Below are 26,628 nucleotides of genomic sequence, written 5' to 3'. Positions count from 1 at the left end.
AAGAGCCACAAGAGGGATGTTTATAAATCGGGAGTATAAGGAATTGTTGGTTAGTAAGGCCTTCCAGATTCTGTCTTGATCGTAACGCTTTGTGCCTGCAAATTTTGTGTTGTACATTCAAGGTGTAGAGAATTGTGAGGCAGATGTTTTTTTACCTTCCATAGTACCATGGTATCTTAGCCTGGTTCTTTGAGCACTTTACCATCCATTGTTTGAAACTTTTGCAGATTTAGTTCAGCTTTTTTGGCTTGTAAGATGGCATCTCTTCAAGCTGTTACCTCAGCTTGACAAATTCCATAATTGGAGTCCCTGTCTTGCAGGTCTCTTCTGATCTTTCAGGATGACAGCCTAAGTTGGTGTCTACTTTCCACCTTTAAATGGAAGATATTCATTCCTCTTCTAAAGGACCTGTAATCTTCCAATGATGGACAGCTGAAATGGTGCTTGAAAGTTTGTGAACTCCTCATATTTTCAAACAAATAAGACCAAAAAAATAGATGCACTCTTTTATTTTTTTTTTATTTTTTTTTAATGAAAATTATCCAATATCGCGTATCTGTGAGTGGCAAAAGTATGGGAACCCTTAGGCTTAGCAGATATTTTGAAGGTGAAATTAAAGTCGGGTATTTTCAATTTATGGGATGACAATCAGGCGTGAGTGGACAACCTGTCTTTTTAAAAGAACAGGGCTCTATCAAAGTCTGATATTCACAAAACAGGTTTGTAGAATTGTATCATGCCACCAAACAAAGGAGATTTCTGGGGACCTCAGAAGAAGAGTTGTTGATGCTCATCAGGCTAGAAAAGGTTACAAAACCATCTCTAAAGAGTTTGAACTCCACCAATCATCTGTAAACACATTGTGTACAAATGGAGGAAATTCCAGACCACTATTACCCACCCCAGGAGTGGTTGACCAACAAAGATCACACCAAAAGTTTTCAAGGTCACAAAGGAACCCAAGGTAACCTCTAAGCAACTGAAGGCCTTTCTCACATTAGCTAATGTTAATGTTCATAAGTCCACTATCAGGAGGACCCTGAACAACAATGGTGTGCTTGGCAGGATTGAATGGAAAAAAATGCTGCTTTTCAAAAAGAACATTGCAGCCCATGTGCAGTTTGCTAAAGATCACCTTGTCAAGCCAGAAGGCTATTGGAACAATGTTTTGTCTACAGACGAGTCCAAAATAGAGCTTTTTGGTTTAAATGAGAAGTTTGGAGAAAGGAGAACACTGCATCATAACCTCATACCATCTGTGAGACACTGTGGTGGTGGTATAATGGTTTGGACCTGGTTTACTGCATCTGCCCAGGACGACTTGCCATCATTGATGGGACAATGAATACTGAATTATGCCAGAATATTCTAAATGAAAATGTCAGGACATCTGTCCATGAGCTATATCTCAAGAGAACGTAAGTCATGCAGAAAGACAACGACCCAAAGCACACAAGTCATTTGACCAAAGAATGGTTAAAGAAGAATACATTTAAATGTTTTGAATGACCAAATCAAAGTCCTGACCTTAAGGTCTTTCCACAACATTTCAATTGGATTAAGTCAGCAGTTCATGGGTGGAAATCCACCAACATAACAGAGTTGAAGCTGTTTATTACGGAGGAATGGAGTAAAATTCCTCCAAGCTGATGATCATGACTAATCACCAGTTACCCGAAACGTTAACATGCAGTTATTCCTGCACAAGGGGGTCATACAAGATACTGCATGCAAAGATTCACATACTTTTGGATAATTTTCCTCCATAAAGAGAGCGCTCAATTTTTTTTGTCTCATTCATTTGGTTCTCTTTATCTACCTTTAGGACTTGTGTGAAAATTTGAGGTAGTTTTAGGCCACATTTTAGCAGAAATATAGAAAATTCTGAAGGGTTCAAAAATTTTCAAGCACCACCGTAACACTTCTGGATGTGATTTCAGTGCTGGAGACGTACTTGGATAAATATAGATAGATCTTTTTTTTTTTTTTTAACAATGACAATAAACTGACAATAAAAAATAACGAAATTTAAAGTCTGGGATATTCACATATAGGTTACAAATCACCAGTCATATTAAGACTAATGATAACAGATGGGAAGAAGCTCTTTTTTTTTTTTTTTTTTTTTTAAACGAGATGTTCTTGTTCTAATACACCTGAAACGTGTCTATGAAAGACATCTGCTATGCTGGTTTTCTTTGAATCAAAGAAGAGATTGACCAGCATTTTAGCATACTATAGCAAGATGGATCAGGTCTGTCATTCATGAGACTTATTCTGGTTATAGGTATCTGGTATCAGATAAAATTTGTGTTTACTGAACCAAATAGGTTATTCCTTCCTGGGCAGTGCTCCACTGAACAGCTGTGTTTGGTAGCCACCTGTTAATTTGTGTGCATTTTAATAAATTGCTGGTGGTACTGGCTTTGATTCCAGAGGATGTCTTATCCGTGTAGTATATGCTTAGTTTGTAGATTCTCCGAGTCCTTGTTTCAAGATGCACTCCAAAGACATACTGTTTGTTTAATAAAAAGCCAATAAATCTAATTTTACAGTGTTTGAGAGTTGTATGGTAGGAAGTAGATTTTATAAGATCCACTGGGGCAGAGACTGAAGTGAATCTGTGAAACACTACAGAAACCATACACCGCATAAATGACTAGTACTAAAACTGCATAAACTATATAAAAAAATAAGAATTTACTTACCGATAATTCTATTTCTCGTAGTCCGTAGTGGATGCTGGGGACTCCGTCAGGACCATGGGGTTTAGCGGCTCCGCAGGAGACAGGGCACAATAATAAAAGCTTTAGGATCAGGTGGTGTGCACTGGCTCCTCCCCCTATGACCCTCCTCCAAGCCTCAGTTAGGATACTGTGCCCGGACGAGCGTGCATAATAAGGAAGGATATTGAATCCCGGGTAAGACTCATACCAGCCACACCAATCACACCGTACAACCTGTGATCTGAACCCAGTTAACAGTATGATAACAACGAAGGAGCCTCTGAAAAGATGGCTCACAACAAGAATAACCCGATTTTTGTAACAATAACTATGTACAAGTATTGCAGACAATCCGCACTTGGGATGGGCGCCCAGCATCCACTACGGACTACGAGAAATAGAATTATCGGTAAGTAAATTCTTATTTTCTCTAACGTCCTAAGTGGATGCTGGGGACTCCGTCAGGACCATGGGGATTATACCAAAGCTCCCAAACGGGCGGGAGAGTGCGGATGACTCTGCAGCACCGAATGAGAGAACTCCAGGTCCTCCTCAGTCAGGGTGTACCCCTGACCAAGTAGCAGCTCGGCAAAGTTGTAAAGCCGAGACCCCTCGGGCAGCCGCCCAAGATGAGCCCACTTCCTTGTGGAATGGGCTTTTACTGATTTTGGCTGTGGCAAGCCTGCCACAGAATGTGCAAGCTGAATTGTACTACAAATCCAGCGAGCAATCGTCTGCTTAGAAGCAGGAACACCCATCTTGTTGGGTGCATACAGGCTAAACAGCGAGTCAGATTTTCTGACTCCAGTCGTCCTGGAAACATATATTTTCAGGGCCCTGACAACGTCAAGTAACTTGGAGTCCTCCAAGTCCCTAGTAGCCGCAGGTACCACAATAGGTTGGTTCATGTGAAAAACAGAAAACACCTTAAGGAGAAATTGAGGGCGAGTCCTCAATTCTGCCCTGTCAGAATGAAAAATTAAGTAAGGGCTTTTATATGATAAAGCCGCCCATTCTGACACACGCCTGGCTGAAGCCAGGGCTAATAGAATCTTCACCTTCCATGTGAAATATTTTAATTCCACAGTGGTGAGTGGATCAAACCAATGTGACTTTAGGAAACTCAAAACAACATTGAGATCCCAAGGTGCCACTGGGGGCACAAAAGGAGACTGTATATGCAGTACCCCTTTTACAAACGTCTGAACTTCAGGCACTGAAGCCAGTTCTTTCTGGAAGAAATTCGACAGGGTCGAAATTTGAACCTTAATGGACCCTAATTTTAGGCCCATAGACAGTCCTGTTTTCAGGAAATGTAGGAAACGACCCAGTTGGAATTCCTCTGTAGGGACCTTCTTGGCCTCACACCACGCAACATATTTTCGCCAAATGCGGTGAAAATGTTTTGCGGTTACATCCTTCCTGGCTTCGACCAGGGTAGGGATGACTTCATCTGGAATGCCCTTTCAGGATCCGGCGTTCAACTGCCATGCCGTCAAACGCAGCTGCGGTAAGTCTTGGAACAGACAAGGCCCCTGCTGGAGCAGGTCCTCTCTTAAAGGTAGAGGCCACGGTTCTTCCGTGAGCATCTCTTGAAGTTCCGGGTACCAAGTCCTTCTTGACCCATCCGGAACCACGAGTATCGTTCTTACTCATCTCCTCCTTATGATTCTCAGTACTTTTGGTATGAGATGCATAGGAGGGAACACATACCCTGACTGGTACACCCACAGTGTTACCAGAGCGTCCACCGCTATTGCCTGAGTGTCCCTTGACCTGGCGCAATATCTGTCTAGTTTTTTGTTCAGGCGGGACGCCATCATGTCCACCTTTGGTTTTTCCCAACGGTTTACAATCATGTGGAAGACTTCCCGCTGAAGTCCCCACTCTCCCGGGTGGAGGTTATGCCTGCTGAGGAAGTCTGCTTCCCAGTTTTCCACTCCCGGAATTAACACTGCTGAGAGTGTTATCACATGATTTTTCGCCCAGCGAAGAATCCTTGCAGTTTCTGCCATTTCCCTCCTGCTTCATGTGCCGCCCTGTCTGTTTACGTGGGCGACTGCCGTGATGTTGTCCCACTGGATCAATACCGGCTGACCTTGAAGCAGAGGTCTTGCTAAGCTTAGAGCCTTGTAAATTGCCCTTAGCTCCAGTATATTTATGTGGAGAGAAGTCTCAAGACTTGATCACACTCCCTGGAAATTTTTTCCTTGTGTGACTGCTCCCCAGCCACTCAGGCTGGCATCCGTGGTCACCAGGACCCAGTCCTGAATGTCGAATCTGCGGCCCTTTCATAGATGAGCACTCTGCAGCCACCGCAGAAGAAAACACCCTTGTCCTTGGAGACAGGGTTATCCGCTGATGCATCTGAAGATGCGATCCGGACCATTTTCCCAGCAGATTCCACTGAAGGGTTCTTGCGTGAAATCTACCGAATGGGATCGCTTTGTAAGAAACCACCATTTTTCACATGACCCTTGTGCAATGATGCACTGATACTTTTCCTGGTTTTAGGAGGTTCCTGACTAGCTCGGATAACTCCCTGGCCTTCTTCTCCGGGAGAAAACATCCTTTTCTGGACTGCGTCCAGAATCATTCCTAGGAACATTAGACGTGTCGTCGGAAAAAGCTGCGATTTTGGAATATTTAGAATCCACTCGTGCTGTCGTAGAACTACTTGAGATAGTGCTACTCCGACCGCCAACTGTTCTCTGGACCTTGCCCTTATCAGGAAAGCGTCCATATTTCTTTTAGGAAGAATCATCATTTCGGCCATTACCATGGTAAAGACCCGGGGTGCCGTGGACAATCCAAACGGCAGCGTCTGAACTGATAGTGACAGTTCTGTACCACGAACCTGAGATACCCTTGGTGAGAAGGGCAAAATTTGGACATGTAGGTAAGCGTCCCTGATATCCAGTGACACCATATCGTCCTGGTTCGCTATCACTGCTCTGAGTGACTCCATCTTGATTTGAACCCTTGTATGTAATTGTTCAAATCTTTTAGATCTCACCGAGCCGTTTGGCTTCAGTACCACAATATAGTGTGGAATAATACCCCTTCCCTTGTTGTATGAGGGGTACTTTGATTATCACCTGCTGGGAATACAGCCTGTGAATTTTTTCCCAATACTGCCTCCCTGTCGGAGGGAGACGTTGGTAAAGCAGACTTCAGGAACTTGTGAGGGGAAGACGTCTCGAATTTCCAATGTACACCTGGGATACTACGTGTAGGATCCAGGAGTCCACTTGCGAGTGAGCCCACTGCGTGCTGAAACTCTTGAGATGACCCCCCACCGCACCTGAGTCCGCTTGTATGGCCCCAGCGTCATGCTGCGGACTTGGCAGAAGCTGTGGAGGACTTCTGTTCCTGGGAATGGGCTGCCTGCTGCAGTCTTCTTCCCTTTCCTCTAACCCTGGGCAGATATGACTGGCCTTTTGCCCGCCTGCCTTTATGGGTACGAAAGGACTGAGACTGAAAAGACTGTGTCCTTTTCTGCTGAGATGTGACTTGGGGTAACAAAAGTGGATTTTCCAGCTGTTGCCATGGCCACCAGGTCCGATGGACCGCCCCTTTATACGGCAATACTTCCATGTGCCGTCTGGAATCTGCATCACCTGACCACTGTCGTGTCTATAAACATCGTCTGGCAGATATGGACATCACATCTACTCTTGATGCCAGAATGCAAATATCCCTCTGCGCATCTCGCATATATAGAAATGCATCCTTAAAATGCTCTATAGTCAATAAAATATTGTTCCGGTCAAGGGTATCAATATTTTCAGTCAGGAAATCCGACCAAGCCCCCCCAGCGCTGCACATCCAGGCTGAGGCGATTGCTGGTCGTAGTATAACACCAGTATGTGTGTGTATATACTTTTTAGGATATTTTTCAGCTTCCTATCAGCTGGCTCCTTGAGGGCGGCCGTATCTGGAGACGGTAACGCCACTTGTTTTTATAAGCGTGTGAGCGCCTTATCCACCCTAAGGTGTGTTTCCCAACTCGCCCTCACTTCTGGCGGGAAAGGGTATACCTCTAATAATTTTCTATCGGAGGAAACCCACGTATCATCACACACTTTAATTTATCTGATTCAGGAAAAACTACAAGTAGATTATTCCCACCCTACATAATACCCTTATTTGTGGTACTTGTAGTATCAGAAATATGTAACACCTCCTTCATTGCCCTTAACATGTAACGTGTGGCCCTAAAGGAAAATACGTTTGTTTCTTCACCGTCGACACTGAAGTCAGTGTCTGTGTCGACCAACTGAGGTAAATGGGCGTTTTTACAAGCCCCTGACGGTGTCTGAGACGCCTGGACAGGTACTAATTTGTTTGCCGGCCGTCTCATGTCGTCAACCGACCTTGTATCGTGTTGACATTATCACGTAATTCCTAAATAAGCCATCCATTCCGGTGTCGACTCCCTAGAGAGTGACATCACCAATACAGGCAATTTGCTCCGCCTCCTCACCAACATCGTCCTCCTACATGTCGACACACACGTACCGACACACAGCACACACACAGGGAATGCTCTGATAGAGGACAGGACCCCACTAGCCCTTTGGGGAGACAGAGGGAGAGTTTGCCAGCACACACCAAAAACGCTATAATTATACAGGGACAACCCCTTATACAAGTGTTTTCCCTTATAGCATTTTCACATATGTAATCATATCGCCAAATAAGTGCCCCCCCTCTCTGTTTTAACCCTGTTTCTGTAGTGCAGTGCAGGGGAGAGCCTGGGAGCCTTCCTCACAGCAGAGCTGAGTAGGAAAATGGCGCCGTGTGCTGAGGAGAATAGGCCCCGCCCCCTAAAACGGCGGGCTCTTCTCCCGGAGTTTGTGAGATCTGGCAGGGGTTAAATACATCCATATAGCCTCAAGGGCTATATGTGATGTATTTTAGCCATAAAAAAGGTATAATACATTGCTGCCCAGGGCGCCCCCCCCAGCGCCCTGCACCCTCAGTGACCGCTGGTATGAAGTGTGCTGACAACAATGGCGCACAGCTGCAGTGCTGTGCGCTACCTTATGAAGACTGAAAGTCTTCTGCCGCCTGTTTCTGGACCTCTTCAACTTCGGCATCTGCAAGGGGGGTCGGCGGCACGGCTCCGGGACGAACCCCAGGGTGAGACCTGTGTTCCGACTCCCTCTGGAGCTAATGGTGTCCAGTAGCCTAAGAAGCAAATCCATCCTGCACGCAGGTGAGTTTACTTCTCTCCCCTAAGTCCCTCGTAGCAGTGAGCCTGTTGCCAGCAGGACTCACTGAAAATAAAAAACCTAACTTAAACTTTTATTCTAAGCAGCTCAGGAGAGCCACCTAGATTGCACCCTTCTCGGCCGGGCACAAAAATCTAACTGAGGCTTGGAGGAGGGTCATAGGGGGAGGAGCCAGTGCACACCACCTGATCCTAAAGCTTTTATTATTATGCCCTGTCTCCTGCGGAGCCGCTAAACCCCATGGTCCTGACGGAGTCCCCAGCATCCACTTAGGACGTTAGAGAAATATCTTTTGGTCTTTATGTATACTTTCTGCTGACTAAGTTGATCATGTTTTGGTTTTAGGAAAAGACAGAGAGAAGAAGAAATAGAAGCAATAGAAAAAGCTAAGCGGGAGAGGGAGTGGCAGAAAAACTTTGAGGTACCAGCAGCTGTATTTTCTTTAATGCATTCAGCTTAAAGTTGAACTAGCACTGTGCATATTCACATCCATCACCTAGAATTTGTCTTCAATAAAAAAATATATATGTAGGTGTATGTGTGTAAGTAGAGGTATATACATAAATACACACACTGTAGACAAAAGTGATTGAACACTTCTCCTGCAGCAGACTTGTGTTTGTGAAGGTATAAAACAGGTAGAGGGGCATTGATAAGATCATTTGCTAACGTAATGGCTTGCCGGAAGGAGCTAACAGAGTGTGAAAAGGGGATCATCATAGGATGCATGATGTCATGTTTCCAGTGCAACACTGGAGTGCTATACAGAATATTCTGTAATGCGGATGGAATGGCCTGATCTTAACCCCACTGAGAACCTCTGGGACAAACTGGCGTGACGGATGAGTTCTAGCCCGACAAGACTTACTTCAGTGTCGCAGTTGATCACTGGACTTAAAGCGGAATGGCAAAACATACTGCCTGCTGTTGTCCAGGAACTTGTGAACAGTTTGCCAAGAAGGTGTCTGCACGTGGTGGACCTACAGAGTACTGACGTCCGTAAAATCTTGTTGATCTACTTGCTGTAAGTGTCCAATCACTCTTGTCTATATAGTGTGTGTGTGTGTGTGTGTGTGTGTGTGTGTGTGTGTGTGTGTGTGTGTGTGTGTGTGGAAATATATACACTGCTCAAAAAAAAATAAAGGGAACACTTAAACAACACAATGTAACTCCAAGTCAATCACACTTCTGTGAAATCAAACTGTCCACTTAGGAAGCAACACTGATTGACAATCAATTTCACATGCTGTTGTGCAAATGGAATAGACAACAGGTGGAAATTATAGGCAGTTAGCAAGACACCCCCAATAAAGGAGTTGTTCTGCAGGTGGTGACCACAGACCACTTCTCAGCTCCTATGCTTTCTGGCTGATGTTTTGGTCACTTTTGAAAGCTGGCGGTGCTTTCACTGTAGTGGTAGCATGAGACGGAGTCTACAACCCACACAAGTGGCTCAGGTAGTGCAGCTCATCCAGGTTGGCACATCAATGCGAGCTGTGGCAAGGTTGTTTGCTGTGTCTGTCAGCGTAGTGTCCAGAGCATGGAGGTGCTACCAGGAGACAGGCCAGTACATCAGGAGACGTGGAGGAGGCCGTAGGAGGGCAACAACCCAGCAGCAGGACCGCTACCTCCGCCTTTGTGCAAGGAGGAACAGGAGGAGCACTGCCAGCGCCCTGCAGAATGACCTCCAGCAAGCCACAAATGTGCATGTGTCTACTCAAACCATCAGAAACACTCCATGAGGGTGGTATGAGGGCTTGACATCCACAGGTGGGGGTTGTGCTTACAGCCCAACACCGTGCAGAATGTTTGGCATTTGCCAGAGAACACCAAGATTGGCAAATTCGCCACTGGCGCCCTGTACTATTCACAGATGAAAGCAGGTTCTCACTGAGCACATGTGACAGGCGTGAGTCTGGAGACGCCAAGGAGAACGTTCTGCTGCCTGCAACATCCTCCAGCATGACCGGTGTGGCAGTGGGTCAGTAATGGTGTGGGGTGGCATTTCTTTGGGGGGCCGCACAGCCCTCCATGTGCTCGCCAGAGGTAGCCTGACTGCCATTGGGTACCGAGATGAGATCCTCAGACCCCTTGTGAGACCATATGCTGGTGCGGTTGGCCCTGGGTTCCTCCTAATGCAAGACAATGCTAGACCTCATGTGGCTGGAGTGTGTCAGCAGTTCCTGCAAGACGAAGGCATTGATGCTATGGACTGGCCCGCCCGTTCCCCAGACCTGAATCCAATTGAGCACATCTGGGACATCATGTCTCGCTCCATCCACAGACTGTCCAGGAGTTGGCGGATGCTTTAGTCCAGGTCTGGGAGGAGATCCCTCAGGAGACCATCCGCCACCTCATCAGGAGCATGCCCAGGCGTTGTAGGGAGGTCATACAGGCACGTGGAGGCCACACACACTACTGAGCCTCATTTTGACTTGTTTTAAGGACATAACATCAAAGTTGGATCAGCCTGTAGTGTGTTTTTCCACTTTAATTTTGAGTGTGACTCCAAATCCAGACCTCCATGGGTTAATAAATTTGATTTTCATTGGGATAATTTTTGTGTGATTTTGTTGTCCGCACATTCAACTATGTAAAGAACAAAGTATTTAATAAGAATATTTAATTCATTCAGATCTAGTTTGTGTTTAAGTGTTCCCTTTATTTTATTTTTTTGAGCAGTGTATATTAAACTGTATTCCTCTCTCTGCAATGTAGATTTAGGGCTAATTGTAATAGTCTGCATGTAGCCGCAGGTGTTGGACTTTATGCGAGCATGTCTGTATTTCTCTAGCATCCATAAGGGATATTGGGGAGAACTAGTACGATGGGGTGTAGACGGGGTCCAAAGGAGCCATTCACTTTAAATTTCTTCAACTGGGTGTGCTGGCTCCTCTCCTTTATGCCCCCTCCCACAGCAGTTGAGAAAAAAATATGATACACATCTCTGCAGCTCCAGAGAGTTTTCTTCAATTTCATTTAAAACTTTTATTTGTTTCTGTATGCTGTCTGGGCAACAGCATACCTGCACCATGGTAGTTGAGGAGAGAGGGGGGGGGCGGTCACCGGCCTTGCGAGAGCCGCTTCCTCGCTGCAAGACCACCATGCTGTGGGGCTGTTTGTTCAACGGGGCGGCAGACCTCGGGCGTGGCGTACGGCACCCACGGGACCCTCCCTGGGTGAGGTTGTAGACTGTTTGGGTACTTTACCAGTATAAATAATATGCTTAGGTCCGGCACCATTGGGGGGGGAGTGGAGCTTCCTCAGAGCGGGACCAGGGCATTTTTGGCGCCTTCCTCTGCTTATAGAAGCCATCAGCAACACACACTCAGCGCTTCCTGCCTCACAGACATGCTGGAAACTGGTACAGGGTGTAGCAAAAGGGGAGAGACGCTTGTGTACACTGCCCTGTGTCTAATTAGCACTGTATTTGATAGTGTTAATGTGAATTACAGAGCTGACAGCCTCACTGGGGCTGTGCAGCTCAGGGTGTGCTGAGGTCCTCTCTCCTCTGTGTCTCCTCTCTCGTACAGTAGGGCAGGCTTGCATTATTACTGTCTGTGTGTATGTTGTGTTTACTGTGAAATATGGGTAAGCACAAACTGTGCAGTATGTGTCACACCAGATTATCTCCATTATATAATGACTGTCTCCTGTGAGCAATGTAGTCAATCATCCCAACTTAGTGAAGAGGTTGGGGGAGAGGGTACAGAGCCCCACTTGTTAAAACATGATGTCTGATATGTCATCTCAACTCACTGCAAATGTGCAGAAAACTCAGCTACTGCAACAAGCTGTGGCAGATTTAGCTATTAGGGCTGATGCACAGCCCCCTCTCTCCCATGCAGGTCCCCAGAAGCGTGGTTTACCTGGACTGCTGTCTGATACAGATGATGATATACCGAATGATGGGGATGACCCGGATCCTGTTAGTGGGGATTCTGATTCTGCCCAGGGTATTGAACCCCTCATTTTGGCTGTAAGGGATGTGTTAAAGCTCCCCCTAGACGACGCTGCATCACAGCAGTCGTTTTTCTTTGTGCAAAATAAGCCCAATGTCACGTTCCCCGATTCTCCAGAGTTAGAGGACTTATTCAAACAGGCTTGGAAAAATCCAGACAAAATTCCAAGTATACAAACAAAAACAAATCCAAAAAAGTTTTTGCGCACTTTCCCATTTCCTCCTGAAGGTAGAAAATTTTGGGAGGAACCCCCTTGGGGTGAATGTCTGTCTCTCACCTGTCTAAGAAGGCGGTGCTCCTTTTCCATGAAGGACCCTGGGGATCGGAAGATAAAACTACCCTACAGTCTATATACACTGCGGTCGGCCTTTTACAAAGACCGGTTATTGCGGATTTCTGGATGACCCATGCTATTCATTCTTGGGCCATTCAACTTCAGGGGGGTCTCTCAGGGGATATGCCATTAGTTACTATGGTCACCCTATTGAAGCACGTTCAGGACCCTACGCGGGTCCTCTGTGATTCCCTCAAGGAGATGGGGAATATCAATGCTAGGACGTCTGCCATGGCGGTGTCTGCACTCGGGGCCTTGTGGTTGCATCAGTGGATTGCGGACGCAGAATCCAAACGTAGTGTGGAATCTCTCCCCTTTTCTGGAGAATGGCTTTTTTGGGTTGAGTTAGATACCTGGATTTCCAAGGCTCACAGATTTCGCTCGAAGGCCAGAGGTGCCTCCGATGCGGTCAGAGGCACCAGAGGTAAGTCCAGAAAACCTGCAAGCACCAGTTCTCAGGAACAGTCCACCGGTTCTTCTTCCACTAAGGCCTCAGCATGACGGTGCCCACCCACCCCGAGGGGATCTCGAGGTGGGAGCTCGACTGCGTCACTTCAACCGCATCTGGGAGAATTCCTGCCAGGATACCTGGGTCAGAGAGCTAGTGTCTCAAGGCTACAAGCTGGAGTTCGACAGTACTCTAACTACCCCCACCCCCTCCCAAACGATATTTCAAATCAAGCTTACCATCTTTGGAGGATATGCAAGTTACGCTGCAACTGGCTATCCAAAAGTTGCTCCAGTCCCACGTCATTGTTCCAGTACCACTGCCGCGACGCGGGAAGCAGTTTTATTCAAACCTATTCGTGGTACTGAAACCAGACTGTTCGGTAAGGCCCATTTTTAATCTGAAGTCTTTGAATCTGTATTTGATGATGGTCGTGTTCAAAATGGAATCCCTGCGAGCAGTGATTGCGGGTCTGGAAGACCGGGAATTTATGGTACCCTTGGATATCAAGGACGCCTACCTCCATATTCCGATTTAGCCGCCTCATCAGGCGTACCTACGATTTGCCCTGCTGGACGATCAGTTCCAGGCCCTAACCTTCGGTCTGTCTACAGCCCTGAGGGTATTCACAAAGGTGATGGAGATGATGTTACAGCTCCGGGTCCAGGGTGTTAACGTGGTCCCTTACCTGGACGATCTTCTGATCCAGAGAACTTTTGTTGCTCCATATCGACCACACCATCCGTCTTCTGTCAGACCACTCAGAGGCTCCTGTTCCTGTGGATGTTGCTGGATACTGTGGCCCAGAAGGTGTTTCTACCATTGGAAAAAGCGAGAACACTGATTGTTGGGAAAGCAGGTCGCCTCCTACGAGGTGATCCAATATGGGAGGTTCCATGCAAGAACGTTTCAGTTGGATCTCCTGTGCAAGTGGTCCAGATCACATCTGCAGATGCACCGGATGATTCGGCTGTCACCTCAGGCATGATTTCCCTCCTGTGGTGGCTACAGTCCTCCTCCAATCTCTGGAGGGCAGGAGTTTCGGAATTCAGGATTGGACTCTCCTCACGACGGATGCAAGTCAGAGGATGGGGAGCTCTCACCCAAGGGGCGCAGTTCCAGGGCAGGTGGTCAGCCCACAAAAGCCTCCTTCCATTCAACATTCTGGAACTTCGGGCGATCTACAATTCTCTACTTCAAGCCTCTGCTCAAGGTGCAGTCTGACAACGCCACAGTAGTGGTGTACATCAATCAGCAAGGAGGGACAAGAAGCAGAGCTTGCATGCGAGAGGTGTCAAAGATACTTCTCTGGGCGGAAAGAAATGCAAGAGCTATGTCAGCAATCTTTATTCCGGTGGTGGACAACTGGGAGGCGGACTTCCTGAGTTGTCAAGATCTCCACCCGGGGGAGTGAGCTCCACCATCTGGTGTTCCAGAAAATCATCGACCGGTGGGGTTGCCCACAAATAGATATGATTGCTTCTCGTCTCAACAAGAAACTTCCCTGGTATTTCTCGTGGACCAGGGACCCTTGGCCGTACTAGCTGGTTTACCGGTTTCCTCCGATCTCATTGCTTCCACGACTGCGAAAGCGAATCAGGATTTAAGGTGTCCAGGCAATTCTACTTGCCCCGGATTACCCTCAGTGGGCGTGGTGCGCGGATCTTCTGGACATGTCTATTCAAAACCCCTGGCCTCTACCACTAAGAAGAGATCTTCAACAAGGACCGTTTGTCTACCCGGAATTACAGCGTCTTCGTTTGAAGGCATGGAGGTTGAGCGGAACATCCTAGCTTTCAAAGACTTTTCCAAGAAGGTTGTTGCAACCATGGTTCAGGCCAGGAAACCTGTGACGTCAAAACATTATCATATCTGGAGACGATATTGGTGCGAGGAACACATGTATCCGCCTGCTTAATTTCTATTGGGACGTTTCCTGGAGGCTGGTGTGGATAAGGGCTTACGTCTGAGTTCAGCCCTCTACGTTTTCTTCCAGAAGAAATTGGCAGCATTGCCAGGAGTTCAGACCTTCTTGCAATGGGTACTCCACATACAACCACCTTTTGTGCCACACACACACACACATATATATATATATATCTCTAACGTCCTAGTGGATGCTGGGGAATCCGTAAGGACCATGGGGAATAGATGGGCTCCGCAGGAGACTGGGCACTGTAAAGAAAGATTTAGTACGATCTGGTGTGCACTGGCTCCTCCCTCTATGCCCCTCCTCCAGACCTCAGTTAGAATCTGTGCCCAGCCAGAGCTGGGTGCTTTTTAGTGGGCTCTCCTGAGCTTACTAAGAAAGAAAGTATTTTAGTTAGGTTTTTTATTTTCAGAGAGCTTCTGCTGGCAACAGACTCTCTGCTATGTGGGACTGAGGGGAGAGAAGCAAACCTACTAAATGCGGCTAGGTTGCGCTTCTTAGGCTACTGGACACCATTAGCTCCAGAGGGATCGAACACAGGTACCTAACCTTGATCGTCCGTTCCCGGAGCCGCGCCGCCGTCCCCCTCGCAGAGCCAGAGGAACAGCAGAAGCATGAAGACATCGAAATCGGCGGCAGAAGACTCCTGTCTTCACTTAAGGTAGCGCACAGCACTGCAGCTGTGCGCCATTGCTCCCACAGCACACCCGCACACTCCGGTCACTGTAGGGCGCAGGGGGGGGCGCCCTGGGCAGCAATTAAGATACCTGATGGCAAAAATATGCATATATACAGTCAGGCACTGTATATATGTACGTGCCCCTGCCATTTTTACACATAAGAAGCGGGACAGAAGCCCGCCGCTGAGGGGGCGGGGCCTTCTTCCTCAGCTCACCAGCGCCATTTCCTCTTCACAGCTCCGCTGGAAAGACGCTCCCCAGGCTCTCCCTTGCAGTATACAGGTGCAATAGAGGGTAAAAAAGAGAGGGGGGGCACATAAATTTAGGCGCAGAGATATATAAAACAGCAGCTACTGGGTAGACACTAAGGTACAGTGTAATCCCTGGGTTATATAGCGCTGGGGTGTGTGCTGGCATACTCTCTCTCTGTCTCCCCAAAAGCCTTTGTGGGGTCCTGTCCTCAGTCAGAGCGTTCCCTGTGTGCGCGGTGTCGGTATGCCTGTGTCGACATGTTTGATGAGGAAGGATACGTGGAGGCAGAACAAGTGCAGATAAATGTGGTGTCGCCGCCGGCGGTGCCGACACCTGATTGGATGGATATGTGGAAGGTGTTAAATGATAATGTAAACTCCTTGCATAACAGATTGGATAAAGCTGTAGCCTTGGGACAGTCAGGGTCTCAACCCATGCCTGATCCTACAGCGCAGAGGCCGTCAGGGTCTCAAAAGCGCCCACTATCCCAGATAGTTGACAAAGATGTCGACACGGAATCTGACTCCAGTGTCGATGACGATGATGCAAAGTTGCAGCCTAAAATGACTAAAGCCATCCGCTACATGATTATAGCAATGAAGGATGTATTACACATTTCTGAGGAAAATCCTGTCCCTGACAAGAGGATTTATATGTATGGGGAGAAAAAGCAAGAAGTGACTTTTCCCCCGTCACATGAATTGAATGAATTATGTGAAAAAGCGTGGGATTCCCCTGATAGGAAGGTAATAATTTCCAAGAGATTACTTATGGCGTTTCTTTCCCGCCAACGGACAGGTTACGCTGGGAATCCTCCCCTAAGGTAGACAAGGCGTTGACACGCTTGTCTAAGAAGGTGGCCCTGCCGTCTCAGGATACGGCCGCCCTAAAGGATCCTGCGGATAGAAAGCAGGAAGCTATCCTGAAGTCTGTTTATACACATTCTGGTACACTGCTGAGGCCAGCAATTGCTTCGGCCTGGATGTGTAGTGCAGTAGCAGCATGGACGGATACTCTGTCTGAGGAGATAGATACCCTGGACAGGGACACTGTTCTACTGACCCTGGCACATATCAAGTACGCGGTCCTATATATGCGGGATGCCCAGAGGGACATTTGCCTGCTGGTCTCTAGAGTAAACGCAGTGTCCATTTCTGCCAGAAGGGTCTTATGGACTCTGCAATGGACAGGGGATGCCGACTCTAAAAATTACATGGATGTTTTGCCTTATAAGGGTAAGGAATTATTTGGGGACGGTCTCTCAGACCTAGTTTCCACAGCTACGGCTGGGAAGTCAAATTTCTTGCCTTATGTCCCCCCACAGCCTAAGAAAGCACCGTATTACCAAATGCAGTCCTTTAGTTCTCAGAAGAGCAAGAAAGTCAGAGGTGCATCCTTTCTTGCCAGAGGCAGGGGTAAAGGAAAAAAGCTGCACCATGCAGCTAGTTCCCAGGAACAAAAGTCCTCCCCGGCTTCCACTAAATCCACCGCATGACGCTGGGGCTCCACAGGTGGAGCCGTGGGGGCGCGTCTCCGACATTTCAGCCACCAGTGGGTTCGCTCACAGGTGGATCCTTGGGCTATACAAATTGTGTCTCAGGGATACAAGCTGGAATTCGAGGCAACGCCCCCTCACCGTTACCTAAAATCGGCCTTACCAGCTTCCCCCATGGAAAGGGAGGTAGTGTTGGTGGCAATTCACAAACTTTTTCTCCAGCAGGTGGTGGTAGAGGTTCCCCTCCTTCAACAGGGAAGGGGCTACTATTCCACTATGTATGTGGTACCGAAACCGGACGGTTCGGTCAGACCCATATTGAATTTAAAATCCCTGAACATTTATCTGAAGAAATTCAAGTTCAAAATGGAATCACTCAGAGCGGTCATTGCAAGCCTGGAAGAGGGGGATTTTATATGGCGTCTTTGGACATCAAGGATGCTTACTTGCATGTCCCCATTTATCCGCCTCATCAGGAGTACCTCAGGTTTGTGGTACAGGACTGTCATTACCAATTCCAGACGTTGCCGTTTGGCCTGTCCACGGCACCGAGAATATTTACCAAGGTGATGGCGGAAATGATGGTGCTCCTTCGGAAGCAAGGGGTTACAATTATCCCATACTTGGACGATCTCCTCATAAAGGCGAGGTCCAGGGAGCAGTTGCTGATCAGCGTAGCACACTCTCAGGAAGTGTTGCGTCAGCACGGCTGGATTCTGAATATTCCAAAGTCGCAGCTGATTCCTACGACGCGTCTGCCCTTCCTGGGCATGATTCTGGACACAGACCAGAAGAAGGTGTTTCTCCCGGAGGAGAAGGCTCAGGAGCTCGTGACTCTGGTCAGAGACCTCCTAAAACCAAAACAGGTGTCGGTACATCACTGTACGTGAGTCCTGGGAAAGATGGTGGCGTCATACGAAGCCATTCCCTTCGGCAGGTTCCATGCGAGGATCTTTCAGTGGGATCTACTGGACAAGTGGTCCGGATCGCATCTTCAGCTGCATCGGATGATCACCCTGTCCCCCAGGGCCAGGGTGTCTCTTCTGTGGTGGCTGCAAAGTGCTCACCTTCTCGAGGGCCGCAGATTCGGCATACAGGACTGGGTCCTGGTGACCACGGATGCAAGCCTCCGAGGATGGGGGGCAGTCACTCAAGGAAGAAACTTCCAAGGGCTGTGGTCAAGTCAGGAGACTTGTCTGCACATAAATATCCTGGAACTACGGGCCATATACAACGCCCTGAGTCAAGCGGAGCCTCTGCTTCGAGACCAACCAGTGCTGATTCAGTCAGACAACATCACGGCAGTCGCCCATGTAAACCACCAGGGCGGCACAAGAAGCAGGGTGGCAATGGCGGAAGCCACCAGGATTCTTCGTTGGGCGGAGAATCACGTGCAAGCACTGTCAGCAGTGTTCATTCCGGTAGTGGACAACTGGGAAGCAGACTTCCTCAGCAGACACGACCTCCATCCGGGAGAGTGGGGACTTCATCAAGAAGTCTTCACGCAGATTGCAAATCGATGGGAACTACCACAGGTGGACATGATGGCGTCCCGCCTCAACAAAAAGCTAAAGAGGTATTGCGCCAGGTCAAGGGACTCTCAGGCGATAGCTGTGGACACACTGGTGACCCCGTGGGTGTTCCAGTCGGTCTATGTGTTTCCTCCTCTTCCTCTCATACCCAAGGTGCTGAGAATCGTAAGAAAAAGAGGAGTGAGAACAATGCTCATTGTTCCGGATTGGCCAAGAAGGACTTGGTGCCCGGAACTGCAAGAAATGCTCACAGAGGACCCATGGCCTCTGCCTCTCAGACAGGACCTGTTGCAACAGGGGCCCTGTCTGTTCCAAGACTTACCGCGGCTGCGTTTGACGGCATGGCGGTTGAGCGCCGGATCCTAGCAGAAAAGGGCATTCCGAAGGAAGTTATTCCTACGCTGATAAAGGCTAGGAAGGCCGTGACAGCAAAACATTATCACCGTATATGGCGAAAATATGTTGCTTGGTGTGAGGCCAGGAAGGCCCCTACAGAGGAATTCCAGCTGGGTCGATTCCTGCACTTCCTACAGTCAGGTGTGACTATGGGCCTAAAATTAGGGTCCATAAGGGTACAGATTTCGGCCCTATCCATTTTCTTCCAAAAAGAACTGGCTTCACTGCCTGAGGTTCAGACGTTTGTTAAGGGAGTGCTGCATATTCAGCCCCCTTTTGTGCCACCAGTGGCACCTTGGGATCTTAACGTGGTGTTGGATTTCCTGAAATCCCACTGGTTTGAGCCACTTAAGACAGTGGAGCTAAAGTATCTCACGTGGAAAGTGGTCATGCTGTTGGCCTTAGCTACAGCTAGGCGTGTGTCAGAATTGGCGGCTTTGTCATGTAAAAGCCCCTATCTGGTTTTCCATATGGACAGGGCAGAATTGCGGACTCGTCCGCAGTTTCTGCCAAAGGTGGTGTCATCTTTTCATTTGAACCAACCTATAGTGGTGCCTGCGGCTACTCGTGACTTGGAGGATTCCAAATTGCTTGACGTAGTCAGGGCTTTGAAGGTTTATGTAACCAGAACGGCGGGAGTCAGGAAAACTGACTCGCTGTTTATCTTGTATGCGCCCAACAAGCTGGGTGCTCCTGCTTCAAAGCAAACTATTGCTCGCTGGATCTGTAACACGATTCAGCAGGCTCATTCTGCGGCTGGATTGCCGCATCCAAAATCAGTAAAAGCCCATTCCACTAGGAAGGTGGGCTCTTCTTGGGCGGCTGCCCGAGGGGTCTCGGCATTACAGCTTTGCCGAGCTGCTACTTGGTCGGGTTCAAACACTTTTGCAAAATTCTACAGGTTTGATACCCTGGCTGAGGAGGACCTTGTGTTTGCCAATTCGGTGCTGCAGAGTCATCCGCACTCTCCTGCCCGTTTGAGAGCTTTGGTATAATCCACATGGTCCTTACGGAGTCCCCAGCATCCACTAGGACGTTAGAGAAAATAAGAATTTACTCACCGGTAATTCTATTTCTCGTAGTCCGTAGTGTATGCTGGGCGCCCGTCACAAGTGCGGACTTTATGCAATACGTGTATATAGTTATTGCTTAACAAAGGGTTATGGTTATGTGGCATCGGTTGAGTGATGCTCAGTTGTTGTTCATACTGTTAACTGGGTAAGTTTATCACGAGTTATACGGTGTGATTGGTGTGGCTGGTATGAGTCTTACCCTGGATTCCAAAATCCTTTCCTTGTAATGTCAGCTCTTCCGGGCACATTTTCCTTAACTGAGGTCTGGAGGAGGGGCATAGAGGGAGGAGCCAGTGCACACCAGATAGTACTAAATCTTTCTTTACAGTGCCCAGTCTCCTGCGGAGCCCGTCTATTCCCCATGGTCCTTACGGAGTCCCCAGCATCCACTACGGACTACGAGAAATAGAATTACCGGTGAGTAAATTCTTAATGTCGACACTGGAATAGGTCGATATTAGAAGGGTCAGCAGGCTCATATGGCCGATGTGACAATTGATGACACATGGTCAACACATTTAGGGGAAGGGGTTTTTTTTTTTATGGTTTTGGGGAGTTTTTCCATACTTGACTCTCCATGTTACAAATCGTAACCTTTAGTTACCTTGTGGTGAGCGAAGTGAGACACCATGCCCGAAACACAAGTGGTAGTCCCGGATGAAAAATCTATTCACACGAACGCTAATAATGCAAAAAAGTGTCGATTTTTTTTGACCCTGATGACTTTTTGTCTATGTTGACCTTGTGCCTATCGACCATATGCACTCACTAATAGTGGTTGTTATTGAATATCCCTAGGTGTTAAAGCCCGAGGCTACAGCTCTCTTTCCCTGCACTGTAAATCACCGCATCTAGTTGAATACAGCCAAAAGGCTACTTCAGTCTATTTTCAATGTTTGGTGTTTGTAGATATATAAAATGTGTAGTTTGTTATATAGTTTCACATTTATATTTAGTACTTTTTCTTTCTTATGGTATTGCTCAAAGCACCTGTTGAATATTAGTAACAATGCAGACACTTCTAGCAATGACATGTTACTGTCCAGCTTGCACTTTGTTTACAGCCATATACTGAATGATTGCTATAGGTTAATGCAGTGGTTCTCAAACTCAGTCCTCAGGACCCCACATGGTTCACGTTTTCCAGGTCACCCAGCAGCTGCACTGTCTATCACCAACTGTCACATTTTAAAAATTGACAGGTGACCTGCAAAACAAGAACCGTGTGGGGTCCTGAGGACCGAGTTTGAGAACCTGTGGGTTAATGCAATGGAAATGATCGTGGTGAAAAGGAGAAGCAGAATTTCCCAAATACAGTCAAACGTTAATTAACATAGGCTAATAAAATATTTAAGCGTTAAAAAATGAGTCTGAATGATTAACTATGGCTTAGAGTTTTGGAAGGTAAATTTAAAAAAGTTAAAAGAATCAAACAGGTTGAAGTAAAAGTTAAACTTCTCCTTGTAACTGAAAATTGAGGCATCAAACCACATTATATTCAGTACCAGCTGAATATTGGGATTTGTGGGTGAGAAGGATGCCTCTCCTGTTGTGTTTTTATTTTCTTTCTTTCTATTTTTCTAGGAGAGTCGAGACGGACGTGTTGACAGTTGGAGAAATTTCCAAGCCCACACAAAAGGCAAAAAGGAAAAGAAGTCACGGACATTTTTAAAACCGCCAAAAGTGAAGATGGAGCAGAGAGAGTGACCTCCCCCAAATGAGATAATAAATCGCTTCTTCAGTTTTATAAACTGCTTTTCCATCTTTTTCTTTGTAGTGTCCTGTTTGTTGACGGATGGTTATTTACTCATCTGCCTTTGAATTACTTTACCCTACTTTTTGTTTTTGTACAGTTACTGCTTTATCTTTGAAAAAAATAAAATTATTGCGGGGGAAATAATTATAATGTAATGTTTTGTACCTGGATTGTGACTTTGATGTAAGCCATTTATTCATTTTAGTGGACATTTGACAAATAGAAAGCACAGTTACGCAAGTTCAATTTTCAGAATACACTGAATAGCAATTAACATTACGCTGGTCTGAACAGGCGTTAGTGACAATGAATGAACAGTTCATTGATGTAGCTGTGTTCAAGCAGGTATACTGTACTAACTAGAAATCAGACTGCCATTGGCTGTTTAATGGCATGGCTTGTCACTAATTATATATTGCATATATATATATATATATGTGTGTGTTACTGATTTAAGACCAAGGAGCATACATTTTCCTTCTCCAGTGTGACATCAAGCCCAGCTTTTATAAGATCCTTAGCTGTGTTAATCCTCTGCTCTCTGCCTCCTCCAACAATGGGCAAATGGCTATTCAGTTACCAGCCCTTCAGATGTTAAAATACATGATATTCCAACTGTAGCGGCAGTCATGACATTGTTATTCTAAAATACATTTAAGTATTGTACTAATAAATGAGATGACACAATGTTGTGTATGTTGCGTATTCATATCTGGTAAGAAATGAGCAAAATAAATGTGATCCCAATGCACAGGAAAACTAGAACTACACAGTGTTCTTGCTTTATGCCACCAGATTATGCCCCAAACCAAAACGCCCATTGTAGCAGGGGTCTTATGTAGCGCCTATATTTTAAATGCATTTTTGTACAGGAAACACCTGTTGAGAGTACTGTTCTAAAGAGGAGCTAATGTACTCCTATATCATGTTTATTATATGATGTATTTTAGAACCTTGAAGTTGAAAAAAATGACACCAATTGCTTAAATGTAATGTTTCATTGATAAATGTTATTGCTTTTACTTAAAAAAATGCAATCGTGTCAGTTGCACTTAATAGATCTAATTATAATAATGATAATTTATTTTTGCAGGAGCTAGAAAATTTCCGCAGTATGTATGTTGAATGCATATTTTTTTTGTAAATCTGATTCTCGGTAGGATTGAGTAAGTTAGGTAAAATCACCAGGTGTTAAGTTTTACTTGTAGAAAAGTACTAAAGTGCATATTTGTCAGTGTTACTGTAAAACATGGGAGGGACACAATCGTATTTCGTTTGAACTTAGTATTTTAAAGAAGCCTTGTCTTGTTATGAAATCAAAATTGTTTAACAAAAACTGTTTTTCATGCTATCCATTTCTTCCAAAATTTGTGGATTTTTCTCCAGCCATTATTCAGAGAGTGTAATTAAATGGTTTTTCAAACTCTATTGTGGTTCAACTGTAAGAATACCGGTCCAATTTTAGTATTATCTCCCATAATTTAGATGTCCGATAATTACATACTAGCATGGTAAAGCCTGACATCTAAGTAGCCTTTGAAACACTGATTTTCTATTTTTATTTTTCTCCTGTGAGCAACTCTCTTTACCACAGTATGTCTATTTAGTAGGCGATGAAACACAAGGCTGTGAAACTTGTGGTTTTCTTCTGGGTAAAGTGGGGAATTTTCAAGCAGCAGTATATGCCATTAAACTACAATGAGAAATTTGCTATGTACAGAAGTTTCTAAAACCTAAATACATACTGACCACCCACCCACTGAAGGCACTTTAATATTGTTGGTTCTTGGTGTCTGTAGCATCAAGAGATACAGAAAAGATGCTAGGAATTACGTTCCTGGCCCCCTGCTTATATACATAATCGGTCTCTAGGCACAGCACTAGCTGCTTGTCATAACCATGCAGATGTTGAAAACCTATTCTAGAGAATATAATAATCTACTTTTCTCTAACGTCCTAGTGGATGCTGGGGACTCCGTAAGGACCATGGGGAATAGACGGGCTCCGCAGGAGACTGGGCACTCTAAGAAAGAATTAGTACTACTGGTGTGCACTGGCTCCTCCCTTTATGCCCCTCCTCCAGACCTCAGTTAGAATCTGTGCCCGGACAGAGCTGGGTGCTTTTAGTGAGCTCTCCTGAGCTTGCTGATAAAGTATTTTAGTTAGGTTTTTTTATTTTCAGAGAGCTTCTGCTGGCAACAGACTCTCTGCAACGTGGGACTGAGGGGAGAGAAGCAAACCTACTAACTGCGGCTAGGTTGCGCTTCTTAGGCTACTGGACACCATTAGCTCCAGAGGGTTCGAACACAGGATCTTAACCTTGGTCGTTCGTGCCCGGAGCCGCGCCGCCGTCCCCCTCGCAAAGCCAGAAGACATCAAAATCGGCGGCAGAAGACTCCTGTCTTCACATGAGGTAGCGCACAGCACTGCAGCTGTGCGCCATTGCTCCCACACTACCCACACACTCCGGTCACTGTAGGGTGCAGGGCGCAGGGGGGGCGCCCTGGGCAGCAATTATGATACCTCTTGGCAAAAGTCACATATATACAGCTGGGCACTGTGTATATGTATGAGCCCCCGCCATTATTTTTACACAGAAAGTGGGACAGAAGCCCGCCACTGAGGGGGCGGGGCTTCTTCCTCAGCACTCACCAGCGCCATTTTCTCTCCACAGCTCCGCTGAGAGGAAGCTCCCCAGGCTCTCCCCTGCAGTCTCCAGGTAGAAAGAGGGTAAAAAGAGAGGGGGGGCACATTAATTTAGGCGCATAAATCAGTTATACAGCAGCTACTGGGTAAACACAAAGTTACTGTGTAATCCCTGGGTTATATAGCGCTGGGGTGTGTGATGGCATACTCTCTCTCTGTCTCCCCAAAAGGCCTTGTGGGGGTCCTGTCCTCAATTAGAGCATCCCCTGTGTGTGTGCGGTGTGTCTGTACGATTGTGTCGACATGTTTGACGAGGAAGGCTACGTGGAGGCAGAACAGGTGCAGATGAATGTGGTGTCTCCGCCGACGGCACCGACACCTGATTGGATGGATATGTGGAAGGTGTTAAATGATAATGTAAACTCCTTGCATAAAAGGTTGGATAAAGCTGAAGCCTTGGGACAGTCAGGGTCTCAACCCATGCCTGATCCTACAGCTCAGAGGCCGGCAGGGTCTCAAAAGCGCCCACTATCCCAAATTGTTGACACAGATATCGACACGGATTCTGACTCCAGTGTTGATGGCGATGAGGAAAAATTGCAGCCTAAAATGACTAAAGCCATCCGCTACATGATTATAGCAATGAAGGATGTGTTGCATATATCAGAGGAAAACCCTGTCCCTGACAAGAGGGTTTATATGTTTGGGGAGAAAAAGCAAGAGGTGACTTTTCTCCCTTCACATGAATTATGTGAAAAAGCGTGGGATTCTCCTGATAGGAAAGTGCTGATTTCCAAAAGATTACTTATGGCGTATCCTTTCCCGCCAACGGACAGGTTACGCTGGGAATCCTCCCCTAGGGTAGACCAAGCGTTGACACGCTTATCCAAGAAGGTGGCCCTGCCGTCACAGGATACGGCCGCCCTAAAGGATCCTGCGGATAGGAAGCAGGAAGGTATCCTGAAGTCTGTTTATACACATTCCGGTACTCTACTGAGGCCAGCAATTGCTTCGGCCTGAATGTGTAGTGCTGTAGCAGCATGGACAGATACTCTGTCTGAGGAAATAGATACCCTGGACAGGGAGACTATTTTACTGACCCTGGGGCATATCAAAGACGCTGTCCTATATATGAGGGATGCCCAGAGGGACATTTGCCTACTGGGCTCTAGAATAAACGCAATGTCGATTTCTGCCAGAAGGGTCCTGTGGACTCTGCAATGGACAGGTGATGCCGACTCTAAAAAACACATGGAGATTTTACCTTATAAGGGTGAGGAATTGTTTGGGGACGGTCTCTCGGATCTAGTTTCCACAGCTACGGCTGGGAAGTCAAATTTTTTGCCATATATTCCCTCACAGCCTAAGAAAGCACCGTATTACCAAATGCAGTCCTTTCGTTCACAAAAAAGCAAGAAAGACAGAGGTGCATCCTTTCTTGCCAGAGGCAGGGGTAGAGGAAAGAAGCTGCACCATACAGCTAGTTCCCAGGAACAGAAGTACTCCCCGGCTTCCACTAAATCCACCGCATGACGCTGGGGCTCCACAGGTGGAGCCGGGAGCGGTGGGGGCGCGTCTCCGAAATTTCAGCCACCAGTGGGTTTGTTCACGGGTGGATCCCTGGGCTATGCAGATTGTGTCTCAGAGATACAAGCTGGAATTCGAAGTGATGCCCCCTCACCGTTACCTAAAATCGGCCCTGCCAGCTTCCCCCAGGGAAAGGGAGGTAGTGTTAGCAGCAATTCACAAGTTATATCTCCAGCAGGTGGTGGTAAAGGTTCCCCTCCTTCAACAGGGAAGGGGCTACTATTCCACAATGTATGTGGTACCGAAACCGGACGGTTTGGTCAGACCCATTTTGAATTTAAAATCCCTGAACATTTATCTGAAGAAATTCAAGTTCTAAAGGGAATCGCTCAGAGCGGTCATTGCAAGCCTGGAAGAGGGGGATTTTATGGTGTCTCTGGACATCAAGGAGGCTTACTTGCATGTCCCCATTTATCCACCTCATCAGGAGTGCCTCAGGTTTGTGGTACAGGACTGTCATTACCAATTCCAGACGTTGCCGTTTGGCCTGTCTACGGCACCGAGAATATTTACCAAGGTAATGGCGGAAATGATGGTGCTCCTTCGAAAGCAAGGAGTTACAATTATCCCATAC

The 26,628-nt window shown here is 46.7% G+C and overlaps 1 protein-coding gene across 2 annotated transcripts in view; it reads left to right on the top strand.

Moving 5' to 3' along the window:
- DNAJC8 (DnaJ heat shock protein family (Hsp40) member C8) overlaps positions 1 to 23,247 on the top strand; it is a 250,520-nt gene extending 227,273 nt beyond the window's left edge. Inside the window, exons 8-9 of one of the 2 annotated variants that reach the window (XM_063954576.1) lie at positions 8,309 to 8,384; positions 21,650 to 23,247. In XM_063954576.1, the coding sequence (XP_063810646.1) occupies positions 8,309 to 8,384; positions 21,650 to 21,772 (199 nt within the window). In that variant the 3' untranslated portion in view covers positions 21,773 to 23,247. The remainder of the gene's footprint in view (positions 1 to 8,308; positions 8,385 to 21,649) is intronic. The other variant, XM_063954578.1, reaches the window with a different exon arrangement.
- Positions 23,248 to 26,628: the final 3,381 nt, after the last annotated feature.

This window comes from Pseudophryne corroboree, chromosome 2 (assembly GCF_028390025.1).
Source record: "Pseudophryne corroboree isolate aPseCor3 chromosome 2, aPseCor3.hap2, whole genome shotgun sequence".
In the NCBI taxonomy this organism is placed as follows: Eukaryota; Metazoa; Chordata; class Amphibia; order Anura; family Myobatrachidae; genus Pseudophryne; species Pseudophryne corroboree.
Note: the sequence above shows the minus strand (reverse complement) of the source record. Positions and strands in the feature narration are given on the sequence as shown.